We start from the raw sequence: 18702 nt of genomic DNA, 5'->3' as shown, positions 1-18702 counted from the left end.
GGTCGGGACCACACCAGTAAGGCACAGACATGGTGGACAGAGGTGTGGCATGGTGTAAGAGAGTCAGGGTATGGCATGATGGGATCCAGGGAAACCATGGTGCCTCGCACAGGGCAGCATGGAGCAGCAGCTGCCTAACGTCTGCTACATGAAATTCTATTACGATGGATGGCTGTGCCCCAGTCTGTTGAAAATCCAAACCTTCAAACCAGCATGCGTGGAGGTAGACTTCATGTCCCTGCTTGGCTCCAGGACTCAGGCTACACCTCACCACGTAACTCCTAAGCCTTCTGTGGTGGTTTGTGTATGCTTGGCCCAGGGAGTGGCACTGTTAGGAGGTGTGGCCTTGCTGGAGTAGGTGTGGCCTCGTGGGTGTGGGCTTTAATACTCTTGACCTATCTGTCTGGGAGCCAGTATTCTGCTAGCAGCCTTCAGATGAAGATGTAGAACTCGCAGCTTCTCCTGCACCATGCCTGCCTGGATGCTGCCATGTTTCTGCCTTGATGATAATGGACTGAACCTCTGACCCTGTAAGCCAGCCCCAATTAAATGTTGTCCTTTATAAGACTTGCATTGGCCATGGTGACTATTCACAGCAGTAAAACCCTAACTAAGACACCTTCCTTGTGGCAGGTGGATGGGGGGATCCCTGGGACATTACTAAGGGTGTGACACACCACAGGTTATCCTGCAAGTAAGTACTTCGGTGTCCCCACCTCAGCCTTCAAAGGGGGCAGGGCTCACTCCCAGGGAATTTGTGGGATGGTTCAGAGCCATTGGTTTCGATCGAAGTTGGCTTTTGGCCCCAGGAACAAATCGCTGACCCTAAACCCTGCCTTCCTAGGAATGAACTGTGACATTCAGTGAGGTGATATTCACTCTGGGTGGTCTAGGACAGTTGCTGCACTTGGAAGATGGTTGCTTGGCAAAGGGCTCGGTATGTGTGGGACGTCCAAGACTTGAGATGAAGAAAGGGGTCCAGAGAACTAGATACTTTTAGCTGTTAAGACTCTTGGTGCTGGGTTCTGAGTGGGCTCAGGACCCTGGGACCCCTGTACTGGAAGAGGATAAGTGAAGACTCCCGGTGTGTTGGTAGGGGCCCTGGTCACCACCAGTATGAGTCCAGGCCAGTTGTACTTACTCAAATGGGTCACTAGGGTCCGCCTTCTGCAGCTCTGGAGGGATTGGGATTCGTTTGTAATACATTTCCCAGTCAAAGGCACCCCGCATGGCGTCCCCGGCTTGTGTCTCGTACCGGAAGTCATCGTGGTCGATGACGTCAATCATTGGGCACACGATGGTCTTTCGGTTCCGAGCGATGCGGTCTGAGGTGGTGGAGAGACATCCATTAGTGGAGGGAGCAGCCAAAGGCTGTTCCTGCTCTGTAGGGCACTTACTCTGAACAATCCCTGGGGATGACCATGGCTACCTTTCAGACCGAGCACTGTAGGAAGCAGTTCCTTAGACAACATCTCTAAGCCCCAGGATCTCTTCTGTGAAGTGGGGTGGGAGGGTCTGCCTCCGAGGTTGTTAAAAGGCTTAGATTGTGCCGTATTTGAGAATGTCCACTCACAGACTGTGAGGGTATGGCTCTGCCGTGGACAGATACAGATTTTCTTCTACGTGGACCTCTACTCTGGCCTTGCCATGGGCCTAATTGCCAAACCCTGATCATGACTCATGGCTAAAAGCAGTCAGGTAGTTCCCTAGTGTCCGTTTGTCCCTGACTACTCATGGGCACCCATAGCTGTGATCATCAGTAAGAGAATTCAGCTTGAGTTTTTAAACAAAATTGTCCAAGAGGGAGCAGACATGCCTTGGAAGTCCTGAGTCCCCAAGCTGGAAGGTATACAGGCAGTGTGTCACCCGTGGAATGCTATAGGTGGGGTGATTCGAAACAGCAAATGGGGCCTTGACCCAGTCCATGTCGTGGTTTCTTTCAACCCTGGGAGTCACTGTGCTGGTCTGAGCCACCCTATGTCATTCCCACAGGGAGCTCTGACTGCTTCAGGAGGACCACTGTGGGGTCAATGATCTGCCCTGAGGGGCAGATGGGCTGTGCTGGGTCAAGGATCATGGGTCATGTTCAATAATTCAGGCCCTAGAGGGCTAGACAAGGGCTGGGCCCACATTCTATCAAGCCATACAGAATTTTTCACAAAACACCATTTGTGTCTGTTTTTTAATCCAAAGGCATAACCTACAGGTGGGTAGGTGAGTGGTGAAATTGTGTGTGTGTGTGTGTGTTTGTGTGTGTTGGTGTGTATGTGTACACACATAGAAGCATGCAAGTCTGGAGAACAGTGACCATTACCCCCAATTCATGAGACAGCAGATTCTAAGCATGGCTTAGCCCTAATGTGTGCACACAGTTGTGTACTAGGTTGAGATAGCCACTGCATTTCTAACTGTGACACATGGTTTAAGTAGTTGCAAAGACTGCAGATGTAGCTTAGCAGTAGGTAGAGCATTTGTTTAGGATGTGAGAGTACACGCGCGCGCGCGCGCGCGCGCGCGCACACACACACACACACACACACACACACACGCCTACACACACATGGAGTTACAGAAATGCCACTTGCACCATGTATCTCCAGATGGACAGTGGTGTGACTAATGCTGGAAACACTTGGGATTAGTTTTACCTCTCTACTGTTCTCTTTATCCACTGGGTCAGAACTCCTGGTGCATGGCTCCCATTTGCCTGGGGACAGATTTCCCTTGTGTGGGACTATCTTCATGACTCCTAGGGACCTTGAGGGAAAGATCTAGAGAGGGGTTCCTGTTCTGATTATTCAAGACCTCTGTGGTTATTTCACTACCACAGCTGATCAGTGCCAGTGATGGCTGACAGTTGGCCCTGCTTGATGGCAGTGGTCTGTGTCACTGTGCTGGATGGCAGTGGGCTGTGTCACTGTGCTGGATGGCAGTGGCTGTGTCACTGTGTTGGGTGACAGTGGGCTGTGTCACTGTGTTCGTTTGGGAGCTGAACGCCCAGTCTTACAACATCAATACCCCTTCATCGAGCAGCTGTGGACATGGCTGGCTGATGCCTCCGAGTTTTGCTTTCCTTGTGGGTCTCTGAAGACTGAGATGCTGGTATTCCCCATTTTCTATGACCATGACTGCAGGACACTCAAAGCAGCCATTGGGAGTACCTATGTCCTCTCTGTTACACGCAGAATGTAGGTAAGACTGCTAAGCTTGCCTGCTGAACTGGGTGGGTCAAATCCAAGTACGGATGTGGCCTAACCTCAGAGGGACTCTGAAGGCCTTGAGGACCATGACGACAGTGAAGAAAAAGGAGACGACTCAGAGTCGCTCTCTCACCAGGCAGAGTCCTCAGGGCTCCACAATGTCTAATCATTAATGAGGGCAGAGCCAGCCAAGCCTGGAGGTGTCAATGGATTCACAGACAAAAGCCATGCAGGGCTCTCTGTGGAAGTTCCTGTGTTTCTACAAGAGGGGAGGAAAAAAAAAAAGGGGAGAGGGGATGCTCACCTTTTGGAGGATGAAAATAGCCCTCATACATGTCCATGGAAACAGAGTTAAGGGCTGTTTAGACAAGCTCAACTCTGGTCCACCACCTCATTCTCACAAAAGGACCCTCTACACGGCTGCACCTCTCAGGCTGCAAATGTGCTGCTGGCTGCCAAGGCTTTCCGTCCTTCCCCCCTTCCCCCCTGGTAATGAGAGGTAGATGGAGGCCACTGCTTGGTTTAATTAAATACAGCTTACCAGACATTCTGGTCTTCCTTTTAGCCCAGTGAGATCCCTGGGCATGACTGTTAGAAGCACATAGTTCGGTAAGTTCTTAGTGACGTGGTCAGGAAGAAACCCAGCTGGGTTATCCTGTGGGACTGTGTGTAGCTGACTTTCACAGTGGCATTTACTGCTGTGGCTGCTGGACCAGGAGCTGCCTGCAAATGTAACTAGCGAGGCTCCTTGGACTGCCACAATCTGCACGTCTGGGCCGGAGGGTCTGACTGGGGCATCATGGGGGATCATGCTGCTTGGTCAATTGTCATACATGTCTGACCCCTGACCCCTGGGATGGAGTTCACTTTTCTCTTGAGGGTGGCAACCTCACAGCTTTCCCTGGCCCTGCCCTGCTGTGTCTCCAAGCCCTGACTGAACACCTATCTTAGCTGTCTGCCTGGTTATATCTCCTCATGTCCTGGTTTTCTGCTACCCTTAAGTCCCTCATGCCCACACTCTACCCACAGGCTTTAGTGGAAGGTTTCTGGATCATGCTTCCCTCCTGGGCGTCTGAGAGGAAAGGAACCTTGGAAGCAGTGTGGAGTTGTGGAAAACAACAGACTCTGGTGCTTGACATGTGGTGACTTTGACACCAACGGCCTGGGGGGACAAGCAAGCCACCAAGCATCTCAACTGTGCACCCTTATGGGACCTGGTGATCTTCCCTGCAACCTTTCTGGCTTACAGTATCGGTGCTGAGCAGTAACTATTTTCATTTAGAATAAAGACGCCTCCCTTGCAGCCACCACAATTTGGTTCTTTTGTTTAAGACATCGTCTCGTGAATCCCAGTGTGGCCTTTAGCTGAGGATGACTTTGAACTTCTGATCCTTTGGCCTCCACCTCCCAAGTGCTGGGGTGTGTCATCATTCCTGATTTATGCAGTCCTACACCAGGGATAGAACCCAGAGACTCATGCATGCTGGGCAAGTGCTCGACCTACTGAGCTATGTCCCCAGGTCCCATAAGTTGACTCTCAAAGGTAGAAAGCTTTGGTTTGCTCTCCAACAGGCTTAGGACAATCTGAGAGAAGTTGTCTGGTCACTGAAGCTTGACACTTTCCTAGTCTATGAAACAAGGGGACAGGCCTGAACCTCTGAGCCCCATCTGGAGCCTGGAGTTCTGCGGTGTGCTGCCAGGTAGGCAGAAGAAGTATTAGAGTCACCTTGGAGTGCAAGGCCAGACACCCGGGTTACCCCACTCCTTACCAAGCAAAGGGGGGAGCCAGTTGACGTTGGCTTCACAGTGTGAATCTAAGAATGTGATGACATCTCCGGTGGCGGCCGAAGCCCCCAGCATTCGGGTCCTTATCAGGCCTTCCCGTTTCTTTGTCCGGAGAATCCTCACGCTGGGGAACAGGGCCATGTAGTCTTCTAGTGGCTTCTTCAGGTGTTCTGTGAGGGGACAGAGGAGAGAGGTAGGTCAGAGTGGCTGCGTGGGAACTGTTCTGTGACCCACAGTTTGGACACTGATTCTCAGTTCACTGTCTCACGGGCCTCAGACAGATAGGGAAACTGAGGCTCACAGAGGTCCAGTGATGCACCAGGGCTGGGACACAAAGACATCACTTGCAAGAGTGGGGTTCCAGGCAGGTGTTTATGCCTGTCTAGTGCCAGTTCCCTCATTTCCTGATAGAAAGACTCGTTTCCTGAGGAGACTGACCGTCCCCTTACATCCATCCAACTGACCTCCTTCCCCTGGAGTAAGTGGGAGAAGCATGTGGCTCAGGCTTAGCCAATCACTGTAATCCATCCCTTGGTCACACCGACAGGCTCAAGGATGGCCTTGCAACCTGGTAAGGTGCTTTACTATAAGTCCTGGGTGGGGAAAATTAAGATGGGGGAGGGGAGGGAGTACTCAGGCTGCAGGCAACATGCAGCCAAGACAGGGTGTGATGGTTAGATTCAAAATCACCTAGGAGACACAGACTTAGGTGTGTCTTCGAGGGAAGGCCACACCCTGGATGTGGGTGGCACCACACACACACACACACACACACACACACACACACACACACACACACACACACACATGCATGGGGAAACAGGAGTGTGTGTGGGGGAACCATTTCCCTCAACCTGAAGCAGTCGGTCTCATATACAATAGCTTTTCTTGTTTGTTTACTCTACATGGACTGGATTTCTGCCCTACGCCTGGGAAAGCTGTCCTGAATAAGTGTTGAAGACTTTCTTTCAGGCCTGTGAGATGACTCATCAGGTAAAGGCATTTCCCTCAAAGCCTTATGACCAGAGTTCCTGGGACACGCATGGGAGAAGAAAACTCACTCCCTTGTCCTTTCCTTCCCACTCTTGCCCCGAGGTGCACCCATGATGCCTTTCCCCTCCCCTCACGCACACATGAAACAGTTTATTTTGTAAAAGCCTACAGCACCTGATATTCCCTGGCAGTTTCCCAATCAAGTACTAACCACCCCTGACCCTGCTTAACTTCCAAGATCAGATGAGGCTGGGTGAGTTCTAGGTGGTACCGCTGAAGACACAAAACAATACTCTAAAGAATGTGACAAAGTGGGAGAGATGGCTCAGTGGTTAGGAACACTAGCAGCTCTCGCAGAGGACCCAGACCAATGTCCAGCAGCACCCACATAAAGGCTTTACTGGTTTTAGAGGAACTAGTGCCCTCTTCTGGCTTCCAAGGGCACTGCATGCAACAGTGCACATGTGCACACTTAGGCAAACATAAAATAAAAACAAGTCCCAGCCATTCTGTTGGTCTCTCTTGATGTTCATTTGTTTTTGGGTGAATACCTTTAATCTCTGCGTTCGAGAGGCAGGCGGAATTCTGTGATTTTTGAGGCTAGCCTGGTCTACAGAGTGAGTTCCAGAACAGCCAGGGCTCCACAGAGAAACCTTGTCTCAAAACAAACAAACAAAAACCAAAAACAAAAAAACAAAACAAAACAAAAACCCAACAACAACAACAACATTAACGACAAAAAACCACACACACCAAAAACCCCCTAAACCCAAAACATGGTTGGAAAACATGAAACATCAAGACAGACAGACGACATCCCACGCTCAGATCAGGGGTGAATATGACAGTGGTTCCTAGGGACACGAAATTAAAGCTGCTGGCATCACTGTGTCTTCTTTGCAGAAGTGACAGTCAACAAACCATTATTAAAATTTATACGGCCACAAAGGACCCAGAATAGTGGAGGTGTTTTAGAAAAGAAAATGTCAGGAGAGTCGTGTTTCTTGATCTGACTTTCACACATGTGCTATGGCACACTTGTGTTTCATACATGTGCACACACACAATGAATGCATGCATGCATATATACATACTGAACAATATCTTTGGAAAGTGAGTTGTGTTGGATGGTGTTTTGCTGGGGCAAACACGGGAAGGGATGATTAGCAAACAAGTGAAAGGACACGTGATGAAGGATTCCATGCTAACAGCGAGCATGTATTGGTCTGCCTTACACTGCATAGTTGAGTTGCATTTGTTGGGACTCTGTGGACTAAGGCTGATTGGATGCATGTGCTGAGGCAAGGCACACAGAGGACACGTGATGTTTGGAGGGATATAAATAGGACTTCATGAGCAGTGATGAGGCTGAGCGAGCCTTGCTTACAGAGCGTTGCTGTGCAAGGCTTGTTGGTCTTGAGTCTTTGCTGATCTTCGCTTCGCTGAGAGAGGCACAGTTGAGAACTTCTCCTGGGGTTCCTGTTGGCCCTGGAGGCATAATTGCTCCTGCTGACTTGTGCCAATTCGGCAGAGGCCTAGCTGTTCCTGCTAGGTGGTGCCACTGCTGCTGGTCTGTGTTTGCCATCCCGACCCTAACGAATTGGACTGCTGGTGTATTCGTGACGTGTTTGTGAGTGGATTAAGCTGCCGCTGAGGACCTGTGAACTGAACAGCTGATTTCCTGGATTTCCTAGATTGGATTTGCTCCAAAGAACAATTTCTAAGCAGGTCCACTGCCCCGTATCCTTTCTTTTTCACTACCTCTGTTGGGTGGTGGGCAAGAAGGGAGGTTAAAGCATCATCATTAAAAGCAAGCTTTGAAAAATTAAAGTTGCGAATATGGACATAAGGCTCCACCTGCCTCCATACCCCAAAGCTAGGGTCCCAGACATACAAAGCCCTGTTTGGCTTTTTACAGGATTTCTGGGGATTCGAACTCCGGTCCTCAATCTTGCACAGTAAGCACTTTTTATCCACTGAGGTAACTCCATACCCATACTTGTTCTTAAAGACGACTTTATGGAAACCCCACAAATGTACAACTGGTACCATTTATAATAACAACAAACAGACAAACAAAAAAATCCCAATAGCAAGTAAAAATAGAGTCAAGCCTCAATTCTTTTTGTTTTAGTTTTGCCTTGCCAGCTATGAACTAGAGGTCAGGTCTGTCAGAACAGGTGATCTGGGAAGTTAGCTGAGGCCTTCCCCTTGAGGTAGGGGAAAAATAAGTGTGTCGTAAGAGGTGTCTTCCCCTTTGAGATCCTGTGGAACCACACAAGTCACCCCAGGGACCACTTACAACAGCTCTAAGGGGGTGGGGGCTGTGGCCACATGGACTTCAGATTCCAGAACCTCTTCAGGATGAAGAGAACCACAGGTTGTGTTGCCTTGTATCATGAAGGCAGAGCACCTGAAAAAATATACTGGGGAGGGGCTACAATCACAAAAGGAGCAAGCCTTGGTTTCGTTTGCTCTCAGGCAGCGAGACCCCCCCCCACACACACACAGCAAGAGGCGTGGCCAAGCTTTTGTTCCTCTAGCACAGTCTCTCTGAGGAAAGAGGAAATTCACAGCCAGTCTCTGCCCACTGCTGCATCGGGGCTGCATTCAACCGGTGGGTTGTTAACTCAGGAGTGAGATTATCTTCTGTGCCACACGCCAGTGCTCCCACCGAGGGAGAAATATCACCTCTGCCCATGTAATCATTGAGAGCCTCACGTGCACAGGGCCCCATCGCTAAATCACCCTAATGCAGATGGCTGCGCTTGTTACTGATGGGCCAATTAGGGCCTTTCGACAGCCCGTGGTAAAGTTGGAGTGATTATTTAGGGGCAATTACTGCCTCCTGTCTGTATGAGGAGGTGTATTTACTCAAAGCACGGCTGCCTTATTTTGCCAGTCTCCTTGCACAGGGACATCTGAGAAGGTCTCAGGATTTGGAGCTAAAAGGAACTGCAAATGAGGACGATGGTCACCATGGTGACAATGACAGGGGACACCTGCTGAGCCGGGCTCACACACAGGTCTCCCTGCTTCACACGCATTACCTCAGACACCTAGTATCTAGCGGTCCTGTTTACAGAAGAAGATACTAAGGCTCAGAGCAGAGATGTAATTTGCTCAACAAACAGTAACAAATTAGAACACCAGGTCTACAGAGACTGATGTCACCTCTCATCTGATACTTTCTAACTCACACCACCCCGTAACAAGGAAGTGAGAGGGCTGGAGCAGTTAGTGACTTAGATTCACACAGTAGGTCAACATGGCAGGACTATCTCCCAGTTCAGAATTACTCCAGAGTCATAAAATGCCTTTCACTGCCTACACCTCTCCCCCCTTCCCTGATCCACAATCCGATGCCCATCTCCCCTGCCCTCTACTATGTGAGGGAACAGAGTACACAGTCAGCTCGGAGTGTGTGTGAAAGATTCACTCCTGCCTCATGAGCTCTAGTGACTGGCCACACTTTGTCAGGTGCGATGGCAGGCGCTTTTACTTGCTAAGCCATTGACTCGGTTCAGGGCAGTTAACGCTGGGTGAAGGTAAGCTAGAAGCCACTGGCTGGTGGCCTGTTGGAGAGAAACTGGTCACATGGAGAATGCCAGGGGTAGGTGGAGGCAGACCTTGATGTGTTACCAGCCGTGGCTGCCGAGGACAGGCAGCAAGGACAGGGCTGGCTGAGCAAAGACAACATCCTCGACCACATGTGGCTGCTGGAGACAGGTTAATGGGTTAGCTGTTTCCCTTCCCCCGCCCTTCTCAAAGTTTTTGCTTTAAAATTTTCATTACCATTTAAAATTATCTATTAACATAGTGTGTGTGTGTGTGTGTGTGTGTGTGTGTGTGTGTGTGTGTGTGTGTGTGCGCGTGTGCGCGTGCCGGAAGTGGAAGTTGAGCATCTTCCTCTCTCGCTCTCCACTTTATTTTTGACACAAAGTCTCTCACCAAAACTGGAGCTCACTGATTGGCTACACTGGGAAACACTCTACCAACGGAATCCATCGCCAGGCCTAGAAACCTTTCTCTACCTCTGTGACCAAAGTGGGTGCCACATTAGTTGGTGGCAGTGCCCTGCGACTCACGTCCCACACCCCTCAGCTCTGAACCACAAGTTCAGTGAGGCAGGCTGTGTGGACTCTGCTCACCGGGTGTCCTTTGTGCTCAGCACTAAGCCAGAAGCTTACACATGTCACCATCAAATTCTCCGTGGCTTCTTGTCAATACCACACGGAAGCAGCCCCAGGACATCACCCTTGTCTCATGTTGAGAAGTTTCCTGATCCGAGGTTATACAGTTGCATGCTAAGTGCTGAAGACGGACTCAAATTCCCTTTGGCTCTCTGGGAGTCTTTGGTGCTCTGAGCTGTAAAATCAATTTCCATGTGGACTCTACCTGAATTTCAAAGCCTGATGCTTCTAACTAGAAACACTGTCTGAGGGGGCACCTGGAATATCTGTATGTCCCTTGCTTGGGTTGGACACAGAGGTGGAAAACAAGCACTGTCCAGCTGGTCCTCAGGCCGCCCGGGGCCACCGAAGTGGTAGATGCTGTCCTTTGTGTACTTGTGAGTGTTCCGGGTCTCATGACATCCTGGCTTGGCTTGAATTTCTCATGTTCTAAGTTGAGCTCATCTTCAGGGACGGAGGTGTCTACTTGTCGACTTCAGAGTGCCCCGAGGCACCAGTGAAGCCTCTGGAGGAAGAGGAGGGCTCCGGCAGTGGAAGACATCCTATGCAGTCCTTTTTTTTTTGATCTGAAGGTATTTCTCACCAAAGGAAATATTTTCAGGAGCATCGGACCTTTAGGGTACCGAAGCCCTGTGTGATATGCTGCTATACAATGTCATTTCATTCCCAAGACTTCAGAAGGCAGTCACTATGACCCTCCCTTGTGCCCCACATGGGGAAACGAAGGATCAGCCCAGTCCTGTAAGAAGCTTCGTTCGGTCAGCTGTCCGGCATTGGTAACCACGTGACTGAACAGCTAGCTTCTCCATTCCTCGGTTGCTCGATCCACCCTGCCTGATGGGTCAGTTGCCCAATTCCAAGCCCCAGGATGGCCTGGGGCTTTCGTTTGCTCTGGCCAGTGACAATACATGGGGGCATCATTCACTGTGTGGAAAGGTAAGTGAACCACCGCTGGGGAAGATACTGAGGGATTTCAGAGAGAGGTCATTAGGGCTCTACATTGACCAGACCATGTCTGCTCATAAAAGTCAGAATGTATCGACCCTCAGGACACGCAGCATTGTAAAGCCAGCCTTTGCTTGCGTGGCTGAAAATGGTGATGCAGATGTGGCTTAGCAAAGGTGTTTCTGAAGAACTCCTGTTAAGATTAGTCCAGAAAGTCTCTGGGGAAGGGGATGCTGGGAGATGTCTCGGTCTGTAAAATATATACCTAGTAAGCACAAGGTCCTGAGTTCAATCCCCAAGATCTATTCATGAAAGTCAAATGTGGTAGCAGGCACTTGTAATCCCGGAGCTGGGGAAACAGACATGAGGATCCCTGACACTTACTGACTGGTCAGCTTAACCTGAGTCACTGAGGGGCCCTGTCTCCTAAAACAAGATGGCTGGTACCTGAGGAATGACACCCAAGACTGACCACTGGTCTCCACATGTATACGCAGGAGCCCCCCTCCCCCATCCCATGAACCCTAACAAACTTGCACAGGCAGATACATGTGTGTACAGACATAGACACCGAAATGACATTCAAAACTGACACGTTGGAATGTACTCTCTCCATGCCTCCTCTGTGTTCCTGCTCTGATAACCGACTGGGCTTGAAGACCCTGCAAACTTCTTCCCTGATCCCTCAATGGGTCCACAGCGACTCTCAGAGAACTTCAGCCTGGAGCACATTCCAGAATCTTCAGTGATAAGACACTACGCTTGATCCTGAGGGAGTGGTCTTCCGCATCAGCTATTACCCCGGGGCTGGTGCTTCTTGCAATCCTCCTAGTTGCTATGATGACCATATTTCTGAGAACACACAGGTGTCCACCGCCATATCTAGATAGGGCTGTCCTCACCTGCTTACCTCAGCAGGTCATTCCTCGACATACTTCCTACAGACTCAAGGTCTCCGAAATGACAATGGACCTCTTCCTTCTCCAAAGGTTCTAGTGGGAATGCTGGAGTTTTCCTCCCACCGTAGAGGTTGCCTGGAAAGTGGGCATGGATTGGGGAAACACCTTACATCTGCAGGCCTCTTGTCTTGGAGGTTGGAAAACATCAAGCCCACCGCAGATTTGTGGGAACTGGGCAGAAGCTCTTTTAAAGGCCAGCAGAACATCTGGCAGGATCCCCCCCCTTTTTTTTTTTTTTGGTTCTTTTTTTCGGAGCTGGGGACCGAACCCAGGGCCTTGCGCTTCCTAGGTAAGCGCTCTGCCACTGAGCTAAATCCCCAGCCCCAGGATCCCCTTTTAATTATGGCTCCATGTCTCTTTATGGAATAGTTGGTTCACATGTTGCCTTTCAAGGTCTTAGAATTTATTATACATCACCTAACCAGCTTAAGACGAGCACTTTTCAAAGATTTCCATATAATGCCACAACTGTGGTCTTTCAGAGAAGTAACAAAACCACCAGAGTCTCAGTGCGTAAATGTTTGAGTTGAGGAGAGAAGGCAAGAGACGGAGGCAAGCAGCTGTACAGTCGGCGCTCTGGATCCATGGGCGATGCAGTCTTGCTCAGCTGTTTGGGGAAAGTACTAGAAAAACCAACTGCATCTGTACTGATCATGTCAGACTTGCTTTTCTTGTCATTATCCCCTGAACGAGAAAGGGTAAAGCCTAACACGGGGAACACTGCAAACGAGGCTCAACAGCTACCCACGCAGTATCCATTGTACCGTGTGTGATAAACAACGGAGGGGGTAATTCTTAAAATTACGTTTGTGTGCGTGCACGCTTGCATGTGTACGCACGTCCATGTCCATGTACCATGGCACACGCGTGTGTAAGTCAGAGGACAACTTTCAGTAGTCAGTTCTCTCCTTCCACCATGTAGGTCCTGGTGATTACACTCTGCCCATTAGGCTCTGTGGCAAGTGCCTTTACCCGCTGAGCCACACCTCTAGCCTCCAACAATTCGGAGACGACTTACAGGAGACAGAGGATAATATATGCAGGTTCTATGCAAATGCTACACCATCTTGTATCAGGAACTTGAGTGTCTGCACATTTTGGTATCCCCTGGGCTCCAAGAGCCACTTCCCAAGGATACAGGAACCACTGTCCTACAACTGTCATAGTTTTGTGAATCTCTTCATCAGTGGATGATGTGTGGTCTGTCTGTCTGTCTGTGCCTGTGCAGGCACTGTTCCTTAGGACTATCTTCCTTGTTTGCTGACAGGGTCTCTCATTGGCTTACGAGCCCCCAGTGATCTTGCCTCTCTCTGCTTCCCCAGTGCTGGGATTACAAGTGTGTGCCACCATGTCTGACTTCTTATGTGGGTTCTCACGCTTGCACGGCAAACACTTTACAGACTGAGCACGCCCTCTGCCCCTGCATTAAAACAGAACAAAGCACCAAAAACAGCCTCTGCTGTCGCCAAGTGAACGCACACAGCACATCCCTGAGATACATGGATCACTGTGTGAGTCAAGGAAGATGATACTGGGGAGGAAGAGGCTCCACCTGCTGATTCTCCTCGGTGGGTGCCTTGCTTTGGATGGCAGGTGGTGATGGGGGCGAGAAAACAGGAAGAGAAGTTGGGGCGAAATAATACTGGTTGCTTCTGGAGGGAAATTCAGAGATGGGGGGAGGAAGAAGAGGGGTGGCAGGACAGCAGACAGCTCCTGTGGGATCGGGATATCCGGAGGTTGCCGGCAGTGATTCTGGAGTCTGTAACAGCGGGCCTGTCTGCGGCCTCTTCCATCGAGGGCTTGGCGCAGCCTCTCTCCTCCACGATACTTCTGGGCACACGTGATGTTTTTAGGAACTGAGGGCCACTGGGCTCACCAATTAGTCCTAGATTCTAGGGTGGACACAAGCGTGAGCCCTTGAGTAGACAGCTGGTTCTGAGGTGAACTCACTGAGCCTCAGCTCATCCTGGGGCTCCTGGAAGACCCCACAGGAAAGCTCACCAGAGCCAGCACCTATGGAAATAGACTCAGGGTGGGCCTGGGACTGGCTGACTGTATGAATGATGGTGGTGACTGAAACTGACCGGTGGTTGGATAGGATCCACAACTGTCCAGGAGACAAACTCTGGACCATCTGGGAGGATGTTTCTAGGTTAGGTTAACTGAGGGGAAAGGACCCACCCTAAATGTGTGTGGTACCAACCCAGGCCTGGGGTCCCGGACTGGATAAAAAGAACCCAGTGGGCTGAGTACCAGCATGCACCACTCCCTGCTTGTTGACTGTGGACATGATATGAGCGATATGAGCGGCTGTCTCCGGCTCCTGCCTCCAGCACTTCCCTACCACGATAGATTGTATCCCCAAACCCTGAGCTAAAAGGAGCCCCTCTTCCTTTAGGCTGCTTTGCCAGGTGTGTCATTACAGCCCGACACGAGTGATTAATACAGTGGTGCCTCAGGAATTCTACTCTCCACCGCCTCTCCTCCAGTGAGCGTCCTGCTGGTACATGGTTTAGGTTAGGTTAACATGCGAACTTCGTAACAGCCTGAGGTCTTGTGGGCTGGACATGTGTATACCTTCCCCAAACATTTTCTTTGACATCTCATTACAGATGACCCCACTCCTCACGTGCCTGGGGCTCTGCCCCCGACAGGCTGTTGGTGGTTTTGAGGATAGATGATGCTCCTTCCTCAAGCAGCGGCACCCTCCAGTCAGCTCCCGGGGCTGGGAAGCACTTCATCACGCAAATGAACTGCATGTCCTCACTCCACGCAAGATGAGTCACCCTTTGAGAGTGTTGCTATTGCCTAGACAGACAGCCTTGTCTGCATTTTTAATTTCATCTAAATGCCTTCGTCTCTTTTCAGCAGGTGGACAGGGGCATAAATCTGTTTAATAGTCAGACATCGAATAAAAATACTCAGGAAGCCACCTTGATGGAGTTAATTATGCCCTGTTTTCTGAAAGCGACTCCCCACCAATCGGCCGAGGCCTTCCCCCACCGGCTGTAGTGCATCCAGGGAATCAGGCTCTTGGGCAGTTCTAGTGCTGGGCTCTTGGTGGCTGTTTTTTAAATCATGCCACTTGACAGATGTCTAGGAGTAGCACGTGTTTCATGAAGGATGCGGGCTTCCATGCCTATCACTCACAGCGTTATCAAGAAAGGAAACGAAAATTTCCATTCCTGCAATATGTTGGCTTGTCAGCTTCTCGTTTGTTAAAGGGCAAAAGTGCCTCCTGGGGGATCTGCCTACCCCGTTCATAGAAAGGAAAAGCCAAGCACGAGTCGGAGCTTTCTAAGCACCCAACTGTTCGTCAACTCCCCAAGAAGGAGAAGGGCGGGTGAGATGGCTGAGGGAGTAAAGGTGCTTGCTGCCAAGCCTGACAACCCGAGTTCCGTTTCTTGTACGGAAGATGTGTTTCTTGTATGGTGGAAGATGTGACCTCAGTAGGCTGTCTTCTGACCTTCACATGCATGCTTCACCTCAAACACACACGCACGCACACGCATGCACATGCATGCACGCACACGCATGCATGCTCATGCTCATGCTCATGTGTGGGACACACACACACACAAAGGCACACACACAAGTGCAAGTACACATTCATACACATTATTGAGGCTCACGTGCATGTGTGCACACATGAACACACATACACACACATGAACTCTCACACTCATGTGTGCATACACACACATATGAATGCTCACAGTCATGTGTGAGACATCACACACACATACACAAAGGCACACACGAAGGCACAAACACAAGTGCATACATGCACACATACACACACATATGAAGGCTCACATGAACGCACTCACACACGCACATGCATATACACATCCCACTCCAAGCCATCACAGTATCTGGACTGCTCAGATTATTTTCATATTGGGTAATACGAGGACTTTGAGGTTTTTGGCTGCTTCTAGAAGTTTCCTCCCAGAAATTAATCTGACAGACAGGAGGCCTCTGGCCCCTCATTCCGCTGCCACAGTTCATGTGGTATCATGAATCCAGGCCTCTCAGCAATGTCAGGGGCTCACCATCCTCACCTATCCTTCCAGCCTTGTCTCCCTGAATCTCATGCTCCACTGTGTCGACTCTGCTCCACGTTTTCTCACCTTATGCCCTCATTCTTGCACGTCCCTCAGCTCTAAGCAACCTGCTCCATGTCTCTGTCCTAGGCAATCAAATTCATGCCTGAAGTGCTCCCCAAAGCAGCATCCCCAGATGGTGCTCACCTCACTCACAGTCCCTGAGGGTGTGCGTGCTCCTGCCCAGCACAGGTTTCTTGTGGTGGGGAGGGGGCTGGGCACAGGGTGATTTATTTCCCTCACCGCACCTAGCATATGGAAGGCACTAAGAGAGGGCTGGTGCACGGCGTGGATTTGGTCCTTCTTTGTCTGTTGCTGTCAGCTTTTTACAGTTTTAGACCCTGTAGGTGGCAAGCATCTTGAAAACTCACCTGCTACCAAAGGGAAGACAGAAAGCATGCCAGGAGGTTGCTGTCTCTTGGGAGTGTTCAAGCTCAGGGAGCAAATGACCTGAAGCAAAAGAGGCCTTCCCAGCAGGTTAAGCATCAATGAACTGACTGCTCTCCAAGTTCCCACGTGAACTCCACTCTGTACTTAGTGGAGGAGCTGTGTGTGCTCTTGGCCCACTATATATGTCTGCTTTGTGAGCTGGCTATGTTTCAGGTGTGACCTTGAGTGACACAGCACAGACAGATGACAGGTCCTTACCTAAGGTCCTGTGGGACTTGGCAAGTCACTGACTTGTGCTGTCAAGTGTGTAGTGTGCATATGTGTGACACAACAAGCTATGCTAGTCACACTAGTCACCCCTGCCAGAGATGGCCAAATCCAATAGTTTCTTGACTGGTTTCCCAACATTTTTTAACCAGCCCCCCAACACCGAGGGGGGGGGCTGGAGACATCAATAAATGTCTCTTTATCCCTGATAGGGCACCAACAATGAACCAACACAATAATTCTCCAAATCTCTTTCTGTGAACCAGTAAGTTATTGGGGTAACTTACAGGGGGCATGGGTGAACCCCAAAAGCCTCCAGCATGAGTGACAAATCAGGAGAGCCACATCCCTGGAAGTCTCCTTGGAGTCTCCTTCCTAGCAATTGCTACTGCTTTTGTAACATTGGGAGGGGCCTTGCATAATTTCCTGAGCCTTGCAAGTTTCCTTTGCCTCTTGAGTCTCAGGACCCTCCTCCACGGCGAGCGTTTTAACTCAGAAGATCGCATTAATGCTGATTCGTGCACATTCCTTCCGAAGCCGTTTTCCTACTTATTAGTGGTAATGTGCCATGGTCTTCTTTCGAGATCAGTACCTGTAGATCTAGCAGGTCCTTTCCCTCTCTGCCTTTCTTTTTCTAAGATTACTCTACCTACATGAGGGACAGCCCCGGTTTGGCAGACGAGGAGACTGACGTAGGGAGAGGTAGAGAATTCGCTCAGTGTCAACGACTGTGCTCTGTGGCTCAGGCCCTGCCCTGGTATCACACTGTCAGGGGCCAGAAGAACTAAGGCAGGGGACTACAGCTCAGTCCAGGACAAAGAGGCAAGTTCACATAAGAGCTTCCGCCACTGTCAACCCAATCAGAGGCAGAAGTGCCTAACCCTACCTCAGATGTTGGATGATGGTTGGACTCCATGGACTTGAGGGCTCTCTCCAGCCCTGGCACCATGGGATTCTACATAATGCTCCAGGAATGGGAGAAACCAGATGAAGCCTGACTCCTATAATTCGATGGCTCCTTCCTAGAGGCACCCAGTAATCAGCACGGATGGTGTTTTCCTTTTTTATAAACGACACCCTATTTACCTACCCCTGTAATTGTCTCTCTGCCCCAGCTGTGAGCAATTTGCACTTTCCAATGCTAGGCTTGTTTTAATTTGTCAAAGGCCAGAAAGCACATCAGCGCTGCCCGGGGTGGGGAACGCTGTGGCTATAGGAGCTCTGTGTGAGGTGATGCGGGCTGGAGTTCTTCTGTGTGTTCTGAACTCAGAGCAGCCAGAGGTGGGATGCTTCAAGTCCCCCGCTGAGTGCGAGCCGCACACCTGGGGATTCTGGTTTGTTCCACACTCAAACATGAATGTTCATGCATGCATACCTTCCCCTAATGGCCAGTGCTCCCATCTCAGAGAGAGGTGGTCTCTAAGATGAGAAGGGGTAGCTGGGGCATCGCTAGTTTAGATCTAAATAAGGAGGGTTTTAACCCTGTGTGCACTGTGGCAAGAAGCAGCTTGTCCTAGTCCTGTAGTCATCTTCCTCCCATCTGGGGACCCAGACAGTTATCTTAGCATCAGGAGAGGCCAGGGATGTGCGCTCAGGTACACGGCAATGACCCAAGATTCCAGTGTTAATGCACCTGGCCTTGTCACTGCCCAGTCCCTGAGATCTCATTCTTGTGGCTGACCCTGCTATCCTCTGGGGTCACATATAAAAACATTATACCAGCAAAGCACAGACACATTTGGAAGCTACGACACATGAGAGAAATTAAATGTCACTTTTTCAGCTCACCGTCCAAGTGGCTTCCTTTAGTTGTTTATTGTCTGCCTGACCTTTCATGTCCCTAAGGTGAAGGGAAACTCTGTGC

The 18702-nt window shown here is 50.2% G+C and overlaps 1 protein-coding gene across 10 annotated transcripts in view; it reads right to left on the bottom strand.

The window, feature by feature from the left end:
• Positions 1-18702, bottom strand: part of Galnt10 (polypeptide N-acetylgalactosaminyltransferase 10) — a 145810-nt gene that overhangs the window by 17177 nt on the left and 109931 nt on the right. For all 10 annotated transcript variants that reach the window (XM_087569572.1, XM_087569571.1, XM_087569574.1 and 7 more), the window contains 2 exon segments: positions 4970-5155; positions 1142-1325 (listed from right to left, as the gene is read on the bottom strand). In XM_087569572.1, the coding sequence (XP_087425698.1) occupies positions 1142-1325; positions 4970-5155 (370 nt within the window).

This window comes from Rattus norvegicus, chromosome 10 (assembly GCF_021556685.1).
Source record: "Rattus norvegicus strain SHRSP/BbbUtx chromosome 10, alternate assembly SHRSP_T2T, whole genome shotgun sequence".
Classification (NCBI taxonomy): Eukaryota; Metazoa; Chordata; class Mammalia; order Rodentia; family Muridae; genus Rattus; species Rattus norvegicus.
The sequence above is the reverse complement of the archived record's forward strand: the minus strand, read 5'-3'. Positions and strand labels throughout refer to the sequence as shown.